This window comes from Glossina fuscipes, unplaced genomic scaffold (assembly GCF_014805625.2).
Source record: "Glossina fuscipes isolate IAEA_lab_2018 unplaced genomic scaffold, Yale_Gfus_2 27, whole genome shotgun sequence".
In the NCBI taxonomy this organism is placed as follows: Eukaryota; Metazoa; Arthropoda; class Insecta; order Diptera; family Glossinidae; genus Glossina; species Glossina fuscipes.
This window is the reverse complement of record NW_023998422.1, coordinates 3,698,013-3,719,390: the sequence shown is the minus strand read 5'-3', so window position 1 is coordinate 3,719,390 and position 21,378 is coordinate 3,698,013. Positions and strand designations below refer to the sequence as shown.

The window sequence follows — 21,378 nt, the reverse complement described above, 5'->3', positions numbered from 1 at the left end:
TAAGTATTAAATAATAGATTTAGAGGGTAAATATAGATAAAAAATATTTTTTCCTCAAGAGACACACGACACAAACGTCCACTTCAATTATACAACGATCAGCCATGCCCACGCAATATTATACAGTATGGAAATTAATTTCTTTCTTTGCTCCTAGTCTTTTTTAGGACAAGGGTTGTTGCGTTTAGACAACCAATCAAGGCTACACTTACTTTTTTGACAATGAGTAAGCGAATCCTTACTCTTCCAGCCATCCGTGAGGTCCATCGCATTTATTAAAACTTTTACGCATTTCTAGACGGACGGTACATCTTTCTCTGAGGACTATTTTCAGCGTTCGCTCTTGTTTATCTTATGAGTAATAAGCACAAAAACGTCAAAAAAGTAACAAAATAAAAATCGGGCCTTGTGCGGCCCACATTTGTACACAAAGAGTAGGTTTCTCCGAAAGCTCAATGTGGAGAATTTCATCTTTCTATCTTTCATAATTTACAAGTAATGAGCAAAATTCATAAACTTATGCTTAGAGGAATGGAATTGCGTGCAGTTTACGCTTTATTGCATGCTTCGCGCAATGCGTCACATTTTCTATACCAACCTCCTAGCAACAGCTTTCAATTTTTCTGATAAATCTTAACGCGATAGCAGCATTTTTGCGACTCGGAAAATATTTACCACGCACTGACATGCACACAATACATAGTTAGATCGGTTTAGAATTTAATACTGATAAGAAATATATTTATTCTCTATGGGGTATCTGGAGTTCCTTTCTGGATGTGGCAAACGTTTTGATAAAGTTATCGTTTCCATTATCATTCAGTGATAGATGTAGGAATTTAAAGACATAGCATTTATTGTTTCGAGGGCAAATTTAATGGATGATGAATCGTAGGAACAGCATAGTTTACCGTTTTAATAAAAGCAGTGCCTCTCTGTACTTATTTGCTTGCGACTGTAATAAATGTCATAACTTAAAATATTAAAATTGTGTATTTGACAATATTTATCCTCCCGCTCTCTAAATACTTGACCCATTTCCGTTACTTACTAAACAGTATCCATCTTATGCCAACAACGCAAAGCGTTTTTTTTGTAAAACATTCTTTGTAAGAACTTTTGTATATTCATTGAGTTTCTCTGCTTGAATTATTTGCATTTGCGCTGTTTTCTAGTGCGAAGCTCTTAAGGGCTTGGGATTTCGTCGCGGCTCTTATAAGTGTGTCTGCCGTAAAGGCTATTATTTTCCCGATACCGGAAGTCAGCACAAATATTTCAATGGCAGCTTACTGGAAGTGGAATACGAAAAACTTATGCTGGTAAGTTACTTGCACAGGTATTTCCTCTTAGTTGTTTAATCAGACAAGAAAATGTTATTATTTTCTTTTTTCTCATTTTTAAAATTTACTACATTTCCTGTCAACAAATGTTTACTTTTTTAGAAACTTTGTCAAGAACCAATGAAAAAAAAAAAACTCGTCTTGCGGCAAATATTTCGTGAACTAAATATTGGGTTATCTAGAAAGTAGTCAACTTCAGAGGACACTATATTTTTAGAAAGCTATTATGAAAGAAATCAAGTTTTTACAAATTGTTGCCGATAAGGACTGCTTGCACCAAGATTGTATATAGTTTCAGTCACTCTTCGAATAGCTTGTGGATTACTCTGTATAATCTTGATAGATATTCACGTTAATTTGGCATTCGATAACGAATATATTTTCAAACTTCCCGCCTTCCTATAGTATATAGATGTATTAGTGTTGTAGGTTTCGCAGGTGGATTTGCGGCCAGTGTCGTTAATTTTTATTATCAGTTTTTGCGCGTTTGAGGACTTTAATCAACTGCAGCAGAACGTACTCTTCGTAAGATAAGCCCTCGACTGAAAACAGACTCGATTCACAGATAGTCATTATTACTACTCTTCATTAAAGGGGCCCAACGATATAGTAACTCTTTGTTAGGCGATCTGATGTGATAAGTACGAAAGATAGCTTGTCTGATCATCTCTTGATAAGTCTCTTGTGAATTACAAGCGGCTTGTAAGGCAGACGGTCTATGTGATAGATTGTCGAAAAATGGAAGATATGCGTCGATTTTTTTAAGACATGCTTCGATATAAAACTGCACGAAGGCGGCATACGAACCCCTTATTTAAGGCGGGGGTGAGTGAAGCACAATAATATAATAAACATCAAGAATACGATAAGGATCCAGTCTGAGATAATGTGAAAGCGGCGCCAGGATAGTCTGTTCCATTATAGAACCACAAGTAACCAGTACGCTGCCTCTACGCCTATAGATGGTTTGTGTGATAGATGATCCATTTGATGGACGGTTCATAAATGTCGCTGACAGTGCGCTGTTATTACATCCGTAAGAAGCAGAACATGTATGTGATAAACGTTGTAAACGATAGACGATGATAGACCATGATAGACAACCTACGTGCTAGCAGGCGCGCACGCGACAGTTTTTACAATAAAGGTTTAACGAGATAGGCTGTTGGAACGATGGGGTATCCCAATAGAAGATCTACTTTACAGTAAAGTGATGTGTCCGACAGTTATCACATATGACAGTTGCACTGAACGATAGCTGATCGGTTTTTTGTATAATAATACGCCCAGTAGATGGTCAACACGATACGACAAGTGGTTCGTAGCAATCGGTGGAGTCTACAAGTTAGCAAGCAACCAGATGCACTACACGCTATATCCTATTGAGCCTTTCAAATATGTTTTGTAGATATTATTAACGAAATGTCAAAATTACTATCTTCCCGTCTTTCGTTAAAAAGGCTAAACAACTTTGTCATAAGAGCTCTCTGTTTAAAATAATTAATGCTAAAGTCACATCTAAGGTGATGATTAATTATAGGAAAATAAAAATAGAATCCAAACATATTTATTTATATCGCATGAACTTTAATGATGTTTAAGCCTTGCAATGTTAAAAAAACCGTTAAATAGTTTGTGTAGCAATTTCAAGACCACGAATAATGAATTTTAATTGCTGAACGAACGCTGCGAGTACACCTATAAATGAATGTTAGTATACGAGGGTCGTTTGTGATGTATTCAAGGTAACAAATGCTCAATGTAAGCAATCTTGTTCTTCAAATTATTTTCAACAATGATTCACGTGCTTCTGTTGTATACGCGACAATTTCATTTTCGTAGCACCTTTTCCAAGACAAAGAGACTGAAGCATTTTGCTATCCTGTAATGCTTGTGCTTGTGAGAGTATACTTTGAAGGGAATGATTTTCCGCCAACTCTTTTTTTGGTAATCATGTCCCCATATACTCATGACAAAAATAGGTTACCCACGATAATAACAGAAATGATTTTTAGAGCTCTGAAAATCCAGCTCTAAAGCTCTCCTTACAATCAATCAATGCAAAATTATTAACAAATGAGTCCTGTTATGCGAGGTAGTAAGCGAAATATAATCTGCTCTCTCCTTGAGTAGTAATGTTCTAAAGGATTTCTTTTGATAAATTTCGGGCAACGTTTTTATGAAGCCATTATCACGCTATTGCTGTGAAAACCCAAATGCTTGACTTTCTCCCTCGCTTTGAGCTTGACGAAGGTTTCCCGAGCCCACTTATTAAGTGGAATCTCCTCAACCATTGAGTAAACATAACCCCCACGAGGATTACCCCAACCGACTTCTTCAATTACTCGTAGCTTGGGCAAGTTTTTCTGCACCTTCTCATTAAAAGTAGAAAATCTTTAATACTCTGAAGCATTTCTTTGTTTTCGCGTTTTCGTGAAGTGATTATCATGCTATGCGAATATAAACCCTGCAGTGAAAACGCCGACGCTTGAGTTCTTCTTTCGTTTTCTTTTGCTCTTAATGCCCTAAGGCATTTCTTTGGATCAACTTCTGCAATGTTTTTCAAGCTTGAATTCTTCTTTCGCTTTGAGTTTAAGCAAAGTTTTTTGAACCTTCGCATCGCGTAGAATCTCTTTAGAGTTTGTGCGATTAATTAAAATACAATTTTCTTAAAAAAAAATAAAAGTTTGGACGCTTTTGCGCGTAATCAAGTTAACCCGTCGCACCCAGTCGCATTAATTCGAGGATTATCATGTAACGTGTATCGTTTTGTGCGACCCTCGAATTTTGGTTTAATTTTTATTAAAAATGTCAATGTCTCTCTTAATAGTCACGAGTCTGTATTGAGTGTAAATATGTTTGCCTTGCAGTTGCACGTTCATAACTTTCATATAATTAAACACGTAACTATAACAATAGTCAGTTTCAGTTTCCTGTCATGCTTGATGCTTTTTTTCTCCCTTCACATTTACATGCATCTATTTTGCGAACGCTGTAGGGTAAAAACTCAACATACAATATTGTCAATGAGTACGAATGCTTGCAATGTGCTGAAGGTTGTGATTATTGTGAGGACGGTTCCCCTTGCATAGCAGCGCTCAACTGGCCAATGCGTACTAGCATTTTGGTGCTGGCCTGCATAGTCATTGGTTTGCTGCCACCAGCCGCCTGGTTTACGTTCCGTTATCAGCAAGTTAAGGTCAGTCAGCGCTTAAATTGTGATAGTCATATGATTTCATTGCGAGTGTAGTACTATTTAATTTCCTTCTTTTTGTTTTTGTTGTTTTTATTAAATATTCACAAAAAATTGAAATAAATATTTTCTACTATCGCGTTCTTGTTGTTGTATGGTGTAAACAATTTAAAAAAATTTATTGGTAAACATTTTTTTTCGAATTATTTAAATTTTTCAATATTTGATTTTGTAGCGTATAAAAAAAAAAAATCGCTTTTTTTTTGTTTTAAAATTTTAAAACAAGTACATGAGTAATTGTGCGGTTTTAATCGTAATAAATAGTTTTTACATATTCTCCTTTTTTTCTTTTTTTTTTTTTTTTTGAATATCTTTAATATTTTCATCAGGTGGTGCGAGCTGCTAGTCCTGCATTATTACGCGTTATAGCCCTGGGTGCTTTCCTTATATATTGCACAGTAAGTAGATGAGAATAAATGAAACGTAAAAAAAAAAAAAAAACATAAACAAGAAAATCACATTCGGCGCTGACCGAATTCTTTATACACATCACACAAGTTATTCTAAAAAAACGACTTAAGAGAAGGAAAAACTAAATATCTATACTCTATAATATTGCGTGGGTGGGGCTATTGTTTTTCTATTTTTATGGAATAAAAGCGAAAATTTATATCGTATGGCTGAGGCGAATATCTCCATTTTTATGACCATGAGTACGTTCATCGCAGCAATTAACAGACAAATGGAGCAGACGGACTAACGGACTGATTTGTAGAACAACTCAGATCTTTACTCGATAATAATAGTATTCTGTAATTTTTAATAGGCGTGGTCGATTTTTTCCATTTTTGAACAGGTGCAAATTTTTCTTGTCTTCAACATATGTTGTACGGTGAGCATGTTCTCTAACCGACTTGACTCGATTTCGTTATCAATCTGCCTACAAGAACTCCCACTCATACGAAATTTAAAGCATGTTGTTTGTTGCATTTTCACGACCAAGAGAATGTTTAGCACATATAGACAGACAGACGGACAGTCTTAAATCTTAAATGAGAAATTGATGCTTGTCAAGTGTATTTATATAGTGTATGGGGTCTCTGACGCTTCTTTCTGGATGTTACAAAGATCAGGACGGAATAGAAATGCTCATCCTCATCGTTCGGCGCTGGACATTACAGTAAAAAAATGCTATGTTTTTTTCTTGTTAAATGAAATTTAAGACTTGTTACAGCAATTGAAATCATGGAAATATAAGGCATATAACCATTCGTGTTTTTATTCTTAGTATTTTTTAAGCTTTCTTTCCTACATTAATATTTTCTTATGCTCTTCTTCAGAATTTTACATTTTCAATTCTCGTTTTATTTATTCAGATGCTTAAGCTTATTCTCATGTTTTAATATTTACATACATTCATATCTCTATATATGTGATACAAGGGTATATTAAGTTTGTAAGGATATATGCAACACACAGAAGGACTTGAGATAGAGCCGACATCGAATCGATCTAAGCTTATCTACCCGTCTGTCTGTCCGTCCTGTTTAGTTGTTTCTTAAGATTTGTGATGCATTTTGTCTGCGCGTCTTGTATTTCTTTATTCAGCTTTAACAAGAACTTAATAGTGTTAAGCGAGGCGACATAGAGTGCAATTTTCTTATTTTTCTTATTCTTCTACTCCCTCGTAATATTTTTTCCCATTTTCCCATATGCTGCGGCCTGTGGTCTTTTGATTAATTAGAACATTGCAATTAGAACACCTGCACTTAATTGCATTGAACGGGGCATTAATTCTGTTTACGTGCATTCTTACTCCCCTTGAATGTTGATGTATGGCTATCTTCAGTTTAAACATCCACTGCAGGAAGGTCTTTGATTTCAGTTTGAAAACTGAAAAATTTCCTAGCTATAGCGCTTCTCACTTAACTTAATCTAAGGGCCACTGTGTGTGTTTCGAAAAAATCAATTTTTTACTATTATTTACAAAAAATGCTTTGAGCTCTGTTTCATCGACAGTTTATTCGCGAGATGTCGCGCATTGTCCCAACGAGCTCAAATCTATGTCGTAGATGGATTTTTCTGACTCCTCTAATAAGCTAAGAGACGCGTTTAGAAAACGTCTAAAGTGACTTGAAAGCATCTTCGTGTCTGCGAGAATGTTTCAAAAGAAGAAGCGTCGCCTTAGAGTAATTATAGTAGAATGTACCCAGCGCGCCGACGACATCAGAGAAAGAGATTTTATTAATTTTGAATATTTATTTATACAAGATTCTTCTTTCCTCTATTTTTTGCATTTTTGAAAATTCAAAGCCATAGATAGAATTATGTGGGTCCCATTTAAACGATTAAGTAAGACGAGCTCGCAATCCATAATCATTTAGTGAATGTTTCCCTTCTTCTACAATGAGCTTGTTAACGATTCACTCTCTCTTCTTGATCAGAAGGACAAATATATGCCGACGACAGCAGTGAGAGTCAGATATTCCAAGTTAGAGCAGCAAACATTTGCTAAGCAAGTTTGGCCGCACAGAACGGAAATTTCTTCAAACTGAAGACTCTCCATACGATGACTTTTGCCAAATCAAACTCAGTTTTTGTTCTAATTGCAACAGTTGTTTTATGGTTGTCTTCATTTAGTTAGAACAAGCGATAAGATATCACAAGAATCTGCCACGGATATGCAGCTTTGTAGTTCCATCGTGGTCTTATGAGCTTTGACTATCGTCATGCATCCGGTCTTCATAGTGGCTATAGTGGCACTATCCTTCCCAATAAGCAGGAAGAGTAGTAGCGTGGTGTCCCACGCTTAGTTAATTTATGCTAAGCTGATGCAGTGAACGACGCAAAAGCAACTCAATCGGTAAACATCTGATCTTCTAGTTGGCATGCGGTAAGGTTGGCATGGACAAGCTTGCAGCCAGCCTGAATCAAGTGAATTCTAACATGACCCGAATCAAGGTCAAACTACTTCCGGTTTTGATTTCTTTCTTCTGCAGTGCGTAACTAAACAGGCGTCTGATTTACGCGAGTTTAATTAGTTTCTTCTCATAGATCCGTAAATCTAACTTCAACTAGCCTAGCACCTTATAGTGTTAATCACACATCCTCTCTGTCTCTTTCTATCTTTTTACCTATCTATTTCTCTCTTAGCAAACGCCAGAGTCATATTCATACATCCAATACTTTGAAGAAATTAAGTTCCTCTATTACATCTACTGGAACTTGTCATTTTTTCTCTCTCTGTATTGTTTTCTGAAAAAATTCGTTTTTTTTTTTTTTTTTAAATAATTCTTTTCACATTTGCATAAAAACCAAATCCGATTGATTTCTCAATTTTTCAATTTTCCATTTAATCTTTTAAATTTTACTACTGTCGTACGTACGAATAGGTTTCTAAGACCAAATGCTTACCATCTTTACACATTGTTTTTTCTATATATTTTCGTTTATATTTTATTTTTTTTTTAATTTGCAGAATATCGTTATGTATCCCAATCCGAATTTATACACTTGCACAGCTCGCATTTGGCTGAGAGAAATTGGGTTTTCCTTAACATATGGTGCTTTGATGTTAAAAACATGGCGGTAAGCGTACTATGATAGACTCTAGATTGCAACTCTAATTCAATATATTAAAGGTTAAAAAAAAAAAAAAAATGATGAATCGTAAAAGTAAAAATAAGAAAATTGAAAATTTATGAGCTTATTTTGATTTCTTCTTGCAGCATTTCTGTTATATTTCGTGTGCGATCTGCTAAGGCAGTAAAAATTACGGATGCGGCTTTGCTTAAGCGCTTAGGTTGCATTTGTGGTGCCATCGGTACATGCTTATTGGTGCGCACATTAGTCTCGCCGCCTGATGTCGTTGTGGGACGTACTGCTGATGATCTAAAGGCGTTCCTATGTAAAACTGATTGGTGGGATTACACGTTCACTTCAAGTAAGTTGCATAGGGGAAGTATAAGCGGAAAGAAATTACGTAAAAAATACTTTGTATCTTCTGTTTACTGCTGTGTTGTAGTTCGACACTCACTTAAGTCAGCAAACTTTTTCCGCACAAGTTTGTTGCTGCAATAGTAAAAGGGAATATAAAAAAATTTTTTTCAGGCATTTTTGATAAAAGCAAAAATCACACTTTAACTTGTACGCAAGAATTGTGTGAGAATTTGAGCTCTTAACAGTGTATTAAAAGTAAAGAGTAAATATAATATACAACAAGAACGGTTTGTTGTTATTGTTGTTATTGTTGCCTTAATATCATCTGCATTAAATATGAATTCTTACAATATAACAACTTTATTATTTTTTAATGCCAAAAGGGACGAATCTTTCAAGAAAGGAGAATACGAACATGAAAAAAAGATATAAGAAAAAAAACTCAAGATGAAGAGGTTGAAAAAATTCAATGAAAAAGCGAGTAAGAAAATTAAAGACGCCTTGAAATAAAATATGGATGCACAAAATTCATTCAAGATTCATTTGCTTTTAGGCCTGATGGTTCGCCAATCGAAGGTAGTTGTACCTTAAGTACGGTAATGAGGTGAAATCTGTGCCATGGTCAAGATGTTCAAAATATTTTAAATTAAGGAAGTAGACGAAGGATCTCCATTAACAACTCATTGACTCAAATCTCACGTGCGGCAGAGTTTTCAACAAAACCCGATAGCCTTAGATGTTGACGCCTTTAGATTTGAGTCGTCTTGGAACTTTTTTCTCTGGCTAAATTATTAGGTGCTTGCATGTGTTCTGATAACTTTTTCCCTTGAAAAAGGTCACTTTTTCCCATCTTTCTCGCGACATGGTGTCGCATAACATAGATTTGAACATGATCAATATACACGTAGTACTATTTACGCATACATACATATATATGCAATTCATATTTCTTAATGGTACAAGCGAAATGACAACTGTAGCACCACCCTTATCTTTTCGTGACGTAGACGTAAACATATAAAAGTTTTCTGACACTCAACACAAGGCAGTACAATGCAAGAGTCATGTCCTTAAAATGCAATCATATCTTCATACATTAGCTTTTCATTGCGAACTACGTATGCCACACTTGCCTTTCTTTATTCATATATAGGGAACAACAACAACAACAACAACAGCAACGCTTACACTAAGGGCTTACTTATATCTTTTGAAATGTATGTGTTAAGGCTGTTGTTTTTTTTTTTTTTTTGCTCTGTTTGCTTAAAGTAAAATAAAATGTTTTTTTTTTTTTTTAATTTTTTATATATTTTCTGCTGTGTTTCACTACACGTTTATGACATTTAACAAAAAATGACATGCATGTAAGAAATGTGAAACATAATGGCAGTAATATTGTTTTATTGTTGCTGTTGTTCGGTTTAAGAAACATTATCTCAAACAGAAAGAATAGGAGAAAACAAAGGTATTTAAAAAATTTAATCAAATGCACAAAAATAGCTGAGGAAGAACAAAAATGGAATAAAACAAAACAATTGTACTCGGCTTAAAACAAAAGTTTTCATATTCAACCGCTTGATTTTTTCGCTTTTTAACCCTAACACATGTTACACAACGTTGCTGCCTTAAGTTAGTCAAAAAAAAAAAAAAAAAAACACAGAAAAAATACTAAGCATAATAAAGAATAAAGCGTAAGTTGGGTCATAGATGTGTTCGATTAAGATACCTGGCGATATTATTGCTTGCCTTCATCTGTTGTTCGGAAGTTCATTTCGCGCACTGTCCTCATATATATGATAGCTCATATCGTAATGCTTGTGCGGGGAAAAAAAGTTTGAAAAAGCTTTCGTTTGGCGCCTTACCAAATAAGCAAAGTCGAAAGCAGGATTTTCGGATTTTATTCTCATCACTAGCGAATAGGAGAAAAAAATTATTCGACTTGCATGGAGGCAATGAATGGACACAACCCCAGTACTAAATTTGGTTTGCAAAATTTTTCTTCGGCGCTTTTGCATCACGATCTGGAAGGAACTAATAAAGACAAGATAAAAGCATAAGAACTCGTGAGATCGCAGAGCGTCTCTTGACAAAATATTTATAGATTACAAAGAAATCGAGAAAAGCGAAATTTTTTTTGCAAATCACTCAGTTGTCATTTAAATTAAAGCGGACCTACTACGTTTCACCTTAACCCTGACAAATGTGAGTCCTTAGGAATCCTTTTTAATTTTCAACTGACTCCCAAGTCAGAAAGAAATCCTATATCTTGGACAAAAAGGACACATCAACAAACAAATTTTTTCTTATCTTATGAAGATGTCTGCTTTGTCTTCTTGGATAAATAAACTGAATACAACGAACACATATCAGGCCTAGGATAATAAATAGAGGTATGGAGATTGTTGACCAATTGATTATTAGACAGTACCAATCTTCACATGTAATGCTTCAACATTACATGACATACCGACCATAATTTTCTCTTCAGTTAATACGTCTGCACATACACAGCATATTTAATAACAAAAGAGAAAAAACAACTTCTTAGAGCACACTTCTAAGCGCACTGCAAACATGCTGTATAAGCTTAAGAGTGCCAGCTTACGTGAAAGTAAGTATCCTACGACGTAGTACACTCAAAATAAAACATATGTTCCTCCATAGGAGAAGATTGATAGGTAGTTTCGAATTTTTCCTAACTAAGAGCAAAGAGTGAAGACAGAATAGAAGCAAAGTTAGTAACCTTTACACTTAAATTGAAAATGAAGTATTTTCAAGTCCTATAAGAATTTTCAACAAACCGGTAAAGGCATGAAACTTTTCGCTTGGGCAAGCATCGACTACGCTGCGGCCACCACTATTCTTATTTCTCTATCTTTATTTGTTTCTAACGGTCACGTTCTTACGTGAACAGGCAACATTGTCTAATCAGGATGTGTGCTAATCATACATACAGTCAGGAAGAATAAAGAGAGAAATCAATTCCATCTACACATAAACAATTAAGAGAATAACACAAGTAAGAGCAGCGGTCCATGGTCCCTACAAATCTTCATTTAATACAGTGATTCATATAATGACTTTTCAAAATACGCCATAATGGGGCGGACAGTGTTCGAAAAACTATTCCGATCCCAATCATTTTCGATAACGTTCGTCCCTGAGCCGAAATACGCAGGTGTATGAAAATATCTTAAAAATTTCGACCTGTATGTTGAGCAGTACAAGAAGGGCAGGCAGATAGACAGCTTTAAATCGATTCCGAGATAAATCTGAATAAAATATAGGCCTGTCTTAACTTTTTTCAGGTGTTGTATGCACCTGCATAAGTGGTGTACATAACAATAACATTTTAATTATTCCCATGATTCTTATAAACGACTGGGCATTAGGGTTAAAGAATAGGAGAATGATGCGATGCGACGGTTCGAAAAACCAAAACTTACCACGTAACTCGTTCACAAGAGTCACAAGATTGCTTCATGACTAGTAACTACTGTAAACCGTTTGTAATGCTGTGTAAACCTTGTGGTCGACTTACATATGAAAGAGGCAAATAAAAAAATTAATAAATAAATAAAAAAATTCACTTAAATAGAAGCTACGGTTTACGGAAAGCTTAGGTTTCAACTAATAGCACTTGCGCTCGCAGAAATAATAGTAAATGGAAATATAATCGCATACTGAATAGCGGCAAGTGAAAGGGAGGAGAAAAGCATTTCCTGAAATAATATTATTGTTGCGTATATATATTTTATTTAAATAAAGCAACTTTTCTATGTACATCTAGGTGTGATAAAAATTCGCCTGAAATCTCTTAAGCGATGAATGGGAATACCATCATTATTAAAGCTCTACGTCAGTTTGAAATTTCTTAGACAAAGTGCCTATCAACATCAAATATTGCAAGATAGATGCTCCGTTGAGTCTTGCTCAACAGAGTGTATTTTCTTGTGCGGCAGAAATCTCTCGGGCACTGGCAAACATTCTGTACTTGTCAGCCAAAAGAATTTATTATTCACTGCTGAAGACTACACGAAGCTTTTGCAATTCGTATTGTATTTAATGTAGAAGCATCAGTTGGACAAAGGCAAAATAAATTTAAAAGATTCAAAAGGCTTAAAACATATTGCTATGTACAGAATAGAATATTGGAATTGAAACCATTATATTCTGCATGAGTGTACCTTTTGTGTATTAGAATCCACGAGAGAATTCAATAGACGTCTTTATTATTCGGTTAATTCAATATGAAGGCATTGCCGATATACAAATATCTTAATTCAGTTTGAAGGCATTGCCGATATACAAATATCAGACACTTTCAATTTGTTGGCAATAACTAAGCACGTAAATATGAAACCGGAAATTGCCCAGATTTACCCCTAACATGGCACACACATCTTAAGTTGGGATTTTTTGTCATAGCCTGGCATTTGGCAATAATAAGCAGTCGTAATACCAGCACATGTCGCATGTCTGGTAGTGTGCGTAATTTTTTTTTAATGCAAAAGGAACAAAGTTTTTTCATCGCATTCTAATGGGTGATGAAAAGTGGACGAATTCGTTATCATTTTCATATAACTGATTCTTATTTTCTATACAAAAATTTTGGTTTTATAAGTGACATACACACCTGATATAAGGCTTTCGGAGTTTTCTACACTTCCGGAGGCGTTCGACTCCTTGCACTTCTAATTAATACGAGAAGTGATATAAATAATTTGAATTGTAGCAGATTGAGTAGAACACTGCTATGAGCCAAGAGTGTTAACAGTCTGATATATTTTCTTATGACCGATCCTACAAAAGGAAAGGACGAACTTCAATTCAGAAATTTTGATTCAGAAAGTGAAGAGTTGCACGTTCGCTTGTTCTTCTTTCAGTGCCTGGACAAAGTTAGAACTAATCAGGCGCGGGCAACTGCTGTTCTGCGGTCCGCATCCGACTCACGGTGTCATGGGGTTCACTTCGCTACATTCAAATTATCTGCCTTCGCTACCTGATCTGATAAGAAAATAAATATTGGCCCTTTGACGGCGGATGTTGCCCACCCCTAGAATAAATGGTTTGCATTTTCTGGGCAAAAAAGCGTCTTTCAAGAGACTGTTCATTCAATCGTACGATATTTTCATTATGTAAGCTATCAAACATGAATTATTGAACTATCAACTCTTAAACGAAGAAAAAAAAGAGGAATTTATTCAAACTTATATGACTTATCGCTACCAACCGAATGTATAGCTACGGGCCATAAAAACATATTTATTATCAGATATCGTCACAAAAGATGAAACATTATTAACTTGTCTTTTTTCCTTTTTTTTTTATACTTTTTATATCATTTTACAGTGGAGGTTGTATTCTTGGCTTGGGGTGTGCGTTTATGTATAATGGTGCGTAAGGCGCCCTCAGAATTTAATGAAAGCCGTTTCATTTCGATGGCCATATACAATGAGTTTCTACTAACATGTTTCTTAAATGTGTCCATGTAAGTTGTACGCGTGACATTTAAAAGAAACATATATGAAAATTCCTTAGCGATTTAAAAACAAAACAAAACAAAAAAAAAAAACAAAAGAAAGAAAAAAGTTAATCCGGCTTTTCTTTGTTTTTCCCCTATTATATCTTTTCTTTTATATATATGTATCTATATGTTTTCTTTTTTTTTTTTTTTTTGATTCCGCCCCAAGGTTATTTTTGCAATCTCCTGCCAATCCAGATTTACTTTATATCATATTTTTTTGCCATACCCAGCTGACCATAACGCTACTGTTGTGTTTAATATTTGGCAGTAAGGTAAAAAGAGCAAATATATTAAAAAAAAAATATATATATATGTATATATATCTGAAAAAGGAATTTCCATTAACTTGAATTGTTTTTGTGTACTTGCATTGCCTATATCATAGGTTTATATAGTATTACGTAGCGGTAAATCACATCAAGAGAGCATTAGTATGGGTGCCAAGTCAACAGGGGCGAAATTTAATTTTCGACCCCAAGTGCGCACGTTTGTTAATACTGGCTCGGTAACGGCATCAACAGCCCCCATAGCCGGTACCAGTTCGCTGGGTAAGTCAAGCTTCATACTTTTATTTACTTTCTCATACACATTTCTACTTTACATGCGGACATTTTTTTACAAAACGAATTTTTACGATTTCGTTTTTGCCTACATTGTTACATGGATTGTTTTTGGATTTTCCTTTTTTCTTTTTTTTTTTTTTGTTTATTTGTACACAGAAAATAAACTCTCCGAACAAGAGGCTTTAGAAGAAATACGTCAGCTCAGTGTCCAACTACAGCGCATACAAGAGATGGCACCACCCAAAGGAGTAGCGGTTATGACCATTTCCAGTTTGTTGGACGGTTTGAAAACACCGGGTGGCGTGATGATGGTGGCTGCTGCCGCCACTCAAGCTGTTACAAGTGCAAATCAATTAACCTTATCTCAACGCAAGCCGGAAGCATTGCCTTTACTATCGCTGAACAACGAAATGCAAAAGTACACTCAACTCAAAGTGCCAACTTTGTCTCTTCCACCTACAACTGCAACTAGCAACACTATCCCAGCAACGGTCAACAATAATGTATGCAGTTCGTCAACTATAGCGGCCAACGAACTGCAACCATTATCACAACCACCGTCCACGTATGTGACAACAATGACAACAAACAATACAACGAAATTGGAATCGCAGTTGAAAAGTTATTGCAAAGAAAAATCCATAAATACTGACTTGAGCGGAAATTGTATTTCAGTAGAAATGTTGTCAAATCATCGTATCATTTGCGGACGTTGCTATGAGCAATGTACGCAACACTATCATACCATGACCGCCACCGCCACCGCCACCGCCAATTCACCCTGTAAACATTCGCACGAGCTTGCGATGCAACAACCGGTGAATAAATGTCAACTGTTGGGCTCGCCGCAGCCCGAGGGTATTGGTTTAAGATTTAAAAATGTTAAACTCGACTGCATGTGTTCGCAAGCCGATGATTTGGATCAATTACCGCAGAGACGTATCAGTTGTAGGAAACGCTCAGCTGCCACTAACACGCCGCCCTGCACGAGTCGTAATAGGTATAATCAGTCAAATCAAAGTAATGCGAAAGTTAAAGGGCACAGCACCAGCAGTGCCAGCTTGCCTTGCGTGGAAGCGACAACCATTGTACCTAGTGTAAGTTATCGAATTTGTGATAGTTGTAAAACTAAATTTAGCGTAAGTAGTAAAATGACTAAAAAGAAACATAGAAAATTAGCTCAGTTAAGTAGTAAATGTAGCAAATTATTAAGCGAATTGGAGGAGAAGAATATCAAAACGTCGACATCGATAACAACAACGGCTTCTCAAATTTTGGAATATGGTACTAACGTAACGCAACTAACGGAAAAAGTTTATTCCACCGATGATATTATCTTTTATACAACCACCGATGAAGACGACGAAGATGAAAACAACTATAGTGATAGCGATAGTGATAGTTATGAGGATAATAACAGTAAAGGCATTAAATTGTCTTGCGATGTTAGCAAAGTTAGTTTATCAAATTTATCTTCTACTCACGAAGCCAAAGTTAGTGAAACCCAACCGCTTACCGATACTATCACTTTAACTTCTCATGTTATGCCGGAAAGTAACGCCGAAAAATTGGATACTGAGCATAGTAAACCTTCCAGCTCCCAGACAACCGATCCTTCGAACGGCAGACCAAAACGTCCCGACAAATTAATTCTAAACTTAAACGATCGCTCCAAATTCACTAAAGAAGTTTCCGTCTGAGTTCCGACACCAGCTAATAATGTCTCTTTCAATTTATTATAATTGATTATTTAACTTAACTTCTTAACTTCTATTCTTTATTTACATTTTGGTTGAAACATTTGCTTTTACTTAGTTGGTGAGAATCTTAAAGCTAAACACATTTACTCATTACCAGGAAGTATAGAGTGCGTTTTCACGTCCACGTGCTTCGGAAACCCTTTCTTAATGGCAAGTGATTTATCAATTCTTTTTTACTATCTGCTGTTGATGTCCTGACTTGCACGAGGAAGACAAATCATTCTAGCTATGTTTCTGTGTTGCCCTGAAACAAACCTAGAATGACTCGAGCGTTAAGCATAGGTATGAAAAGTTTTAAAGTATTTTCCTTTATTTACGTCAAGTTTTACATCTCATGTTGCTTAACATATTTACATTATTTGCAAGTAGTCGATATTTAGTTATTTTATAAATGTTTCGCTAAACAATCCTCGTCTATTTTGACAATGGATTTTGGACCTTGACTAAGAAGACATGCATACGGTTATAATTTTTTCGTTTTCGTTCTTAATGGCGGTAAGAGCCAGAAGACTGAGAAGTCAGTGAACATAAATGACCAAATCAATCCAAACTCACGGCCCGATCAAAAGTATATTAAAAGTATATAAAAATCGTAAGATTTTTCCAAATTTTCTTATTTAAAATGTCAAAGCCAGCCGAATAAGAGAAATATAACGAAAAGTATTGTTTATAGCTTAGAGCATAAAAAGTGAAAGGAGCGAAGTATCCAAGATTTCTTCTATATAGTACAAAGAAAGTTTCTTCCTTTTTGTGGGAAGCTGTCGGAAAAGCTCGTGCAACTCTGATAAACGATGCAAAAATTCAATGACCAAAGCATAATTTTGCCCAATAGAAAAAAAATAAAAAATTTCATATCACTTAAAACAGATTGAAAGGACTTCCGAAGACAATCACCAACAATTTAATAAATGTTTAATATATTTTAATTATTAAATATGAATATTTTATTTCTGGGAAATTTTAATCAATATTCATGAATATCATCTGGTTTTTTAAAAATGAAAAAAACTTTAACTTATGATATTATTTGAAAATATTATGGTCGTTATTGAACGCAATTTCAGTTGCAGTGTTAAGAGTTAACCGCAATTGAATTAAAATTTCACAATTAAAACTAATTAACACGCTTTGTTTTGTTTAACATATCCTTCTCAATGGAATTCTATTCATTGCGTGCATAAAAACCTTACAATTTATGAATTGCGGTTTATATTGTATTTATGTGAATCAAATTGAGCCTCTTGTTGCATAAATCGATATAAAATCACCTAAAATGAAATTCAAATAAATATCAAAACCAAACGCATGTTTTCCATTGAAAAGCTGATATTCATTATTCCTGAGTGAAAGCAGACAACATACGTTTATAAGACTTGATGAAAACACGTTGTTGCATAAGCGCGTCGCCACAGAAAAATTGTCATCTTTAAAAAGAAATTTTTTGTGAAGACTATATTTTTAAACTCTTATTATTATTATTATTAATTTAGCCAGAGAATAAATTCTAGGACTCAAGTCTTAAGGCACTACCGTCTAAGCCTATCGGCCTTAATAAAAGCTCTACCGCATTTGAGATTCGAACCCACAGCCATTGAATTGTTAGTCGAGACTCTGCCTACTCGGACACTCAGGCGGATATATATATATACATATATATATATATATTTTAAACTAAATTCTGCTAGAGTACATGTTTTTTTTTTTCTTTCTCCATATCAGTCATGTTATAGAAAGTAATCGCTTGTTGTGAGCGGTTGACAGAGTCAGAGATGATAAGCTAGAAAATTATATTCGAGCGAGAATTGAGTCTTCAACAGCCCACCAGCCAATTAACAGTTAAGGTGTTGAAAATTTGTTATTAAAACTAAAACTGTCAGCCACTCGGTCCATTCATTTGTTCACTGATCTTAGAGCTAATTCGATGTGATATATCAATATTTGGCATTGCTTTTGCATTGGGCTACGAAGCTATTTAGCAGATTTCAGAAATTTCTTTCAGTAAAGTTTTACATTGTTTTGGTAAATATTTTCCTTAATTTTGGGAGCAACATCGGCTAGTAATATTCGGTAGTATTTTATCTATTGGTTGGCGATTATTCGCGGATTACATTTATTTTCCAATACGATCGGCGGTCGGTAATTAAAAAACACTTAAAGTCATATAAGTGCATCGGCATACGATAGACCCTCGCAATAACAGAGAGTCGAGTTCGAATAAAGTGGAATCACTATCTCGCTTTGAACAAGATCTCTTAACGGGTTTCTAGAGTACGTTTGATTAACACAACCTTTTCGAATATGTGGCCTTAAAAAAAAAGTTGTTATAAAGCATATGTAATTCCAATGCTTTTTGACGGCTTCTATTTTTACGAAAAAGGCCTTTAAATACTGATAATCAGTTTTCCTCTAGCTGTTCTATAGATAGCCGATCAGATAGAGCTAGGTGACTCTAGCGCGTCCCAAAACATCATAAGTCAAAATAATCCATAACGGTAGAAATGGGTTTATGTTAAACGCCCACGCGTTGCTGACAGAAACTGCATTTAATTCCATATAAAAAGTATCCTAAATGATAATCAAACAATAACATAATAATCTGTATATTTTTGCCAACTCTTTTGCTGTTGTCGTTTGTGAAAATATATAAATATGCATGTGAATGTTAAAACAGGGAAAACACTGATGTGTTTTTGTGATGAATACTATGCAAGTATTTATTTACCCAAAACTATTTTAACAAATGTTTCGAATATGTTCAAAAATTTCGGTATGCGTTTTTGCGTTAGTGTAACAAAAAAAAAAAAAAAGCCAAAGCTGAAAAGTACCAAATATTTAGAATCAGAAGCATAGTTGGAAAAATTGTTATTAAGTGCAATGGAATTTATTTACCTACCTTTTGCTACACTTTTCGTATCCATTATCACTGGACGAGTTGCTAGAGACATTTTTAGCATACACAAATAGTCATCGGGAAGACCACAAAAATATATACATATTTATATATATGTACGCATTCATCTTCAGGATAAGTAGCAGAACCTTCTCTGAAGCCATTCAGTATTTAACTGAACGACTTTAACCCTTTGCACTCCCAGATTTGTTTTTTTTTTTTAACTTACCTGGAACCAGCTCCATAATCAAATAACACAATGTCGACTTTAGTTTGATATACGACGGGTTGATGCAAGAAATACAGACTCGACATATAATCGACACAAAAGAGCAAACTGGTCAAACTCAAATTTGCTCTTGTCACTCTAGTCAAGTGCTCTAATGGCATTTCGCTTAAATCGCTCCAGAAATCCGATCACAATGAAAACACTATAGTAGCACAAGGTCTGCTATTGGGCATCCAATACCTAAACTGCTTCATTTAATTCAGTTATTCATGTAATGCCATTTTCAATTAATCTCTTATATGAAAAGTGGTCGAAACAGTGGCTCGATCCGAACTACAGTTTCAATAGCTTTCGTCGTTGGGCCAAATGTATCATAGTTAGATCAATTTAGAAAGTAATTCTCCATCGATCAGTATAATAAAAAGTGAGTCTATCTTACCTACCTTCTGTGTATTTTGCACGCCCACACAAACAAACAACTGATGTAGGGTATAAAATCTGATCATTCCTTGCCTTCCGCATTTAAATATATCTGTTTTCGAAACTGTAGACACTTCAAGCTAAACTCAATGGTTGGATATTTAGTTGTTTTTTAGAGTAATCTTTGCATCATTTTGGAAATCACATGACCGTAACCATATATCGCCGAGAATTATTGAAAAATTATATAATTTATAAATAAGCCACATTCCCGTTGTCCTGTTTAAATGTAGTTAATGCTATGCAATCGCTTACCATGTGTATACCATGACCTATACGATACGACATCTGATCCATTGTGTCTTGTGAACTAATTTCTATATTACGATATTTTAAAGATTCGCCTCAAGCCGAATACAATTTCTTTCTTGTTATTGAATAAACATATCTGAAAATCCACAAAATAGAGCAATAAAAAAAAAACAACAACAACAAAAACAACTAATAAAAAGTTAAATATTAACTTTTACAAATAAACAACCACTTGTGTAAATACATAGAATTTAATCAAAAATTAGTTATAATACAATGATTGTTGATAATATATAATTGATTTCAAAAATTCCTCGTACAACAACAGTTTAAGCAAAACAAAAACACAAAAAATCTTTAAAACATAATATCTGCCTTTTGTACAATTCGTTCGATGCGCAACACTCTTTCACTTTCTTTGTTAATTATGCAAGTTCTTTGAACTTATGCAAGACTGAGTTTATTTTCATTCGCAGCATTCGTAATGAAAACCAAACGCTTCAGTTTGCAGGTGAAAATACACTTCAACTTTTACTTGGCTTTTTCCAAGGGTGATGAAGACATTGAGACCAAGTATAAATTCCGATAAGGATCAGTTATTTTTGTATTTGACAATCAACTCAAAGACTTACCTTCACAATTCTACTTAATCTAATCCACTGCTTATTGAAAGGTTTAAAAGTAACTCTAATTGGTTTTTAAAATGTTTTCGTCAATTGAAATCCAATTTTCCATAATTCTTCATACATGAGAAGACTAGTTCGTCGGTTTTTTTAGTCGGTTTTATCATTTTTCAAGCAAATTCCGTTATGAACTTTAAGAAGACAACCTACTTGCATGGCAATCTTCCCTCTCGTAAGGACACAAAATGTTCCAGTATTTCAAAAAGTGTATTTTCTAAGCACGGACGGACAAAGCTAATATATTCTCTGAGAGCACATATAAATGTGAATTAATTTTAAAAAAATCGAATATTTTCAATTTGTTAATTATTGCAATTGTTATTTATCTTTAAAAATTTGACATAAACTGAAACAAAGTAGAAGAAGAAGAAGATGATGAAGAAAAAAAACGAAAATACTAGATAATTTCAAACTATGTATAAAAATTATAATTAACAATAAGTGTTTATAAATAAATGCAAAGATTAGTTTTAACATTAAATTGTATTTATTTGAATACGAAATCAATAATAAAAAATAAAA

The 21,378-nt window shown here is 34.6% G+C and overlaps 1 protein-coding gene across 1 annotated transcript in view; it reads left to right on the top strand.

The window, feature by feature from the left end:
- The window catches only part of LOC119635783, an 83,150-nt gene extending 65,903 nt beyond the window's left edge, over nt 1-17,247 (top strand). Inside the window, exons 5-13 of the mRNA XM_038030787.1 lie at nt 1,176-1,319; nt 4,339-4,539; nt 4,923-4,991; nt 8,012-8,121; nt 8,262-8,476; nt 13,825-13,963; nt 14,166-14,271; nt 14,385-14,547; nt 14,719-17,247. Coding sequence (XP_037886715.1) covers nt 1,176-1,319; nt 4,339-4,539; nt 4,923-4,991; nt 8,012-8,121; nt 8,262-8,476; nt 13,825-13,963; nt 14,166-14,271; nt 14,385-14,547; nt 14,719-16,262 — 2,691 coding nt within the window. The 3' untranslated portion in view covers nt 16,263-17,247. The remainder of the gene's footprint in view (nt 1-1,175; nt 1,320-4,338; nt 4,540-4,922; nt 4,992-8,011; nt 8,122-8,261; nt 8,477-13,824; nt 13,964-14,165; nt 14,272-14,384; nt 14,548-14,718) is intronic.
- The last annotated feature ends 4,131 nt before the right edge of the window (nt 17,248-21,378 follow it).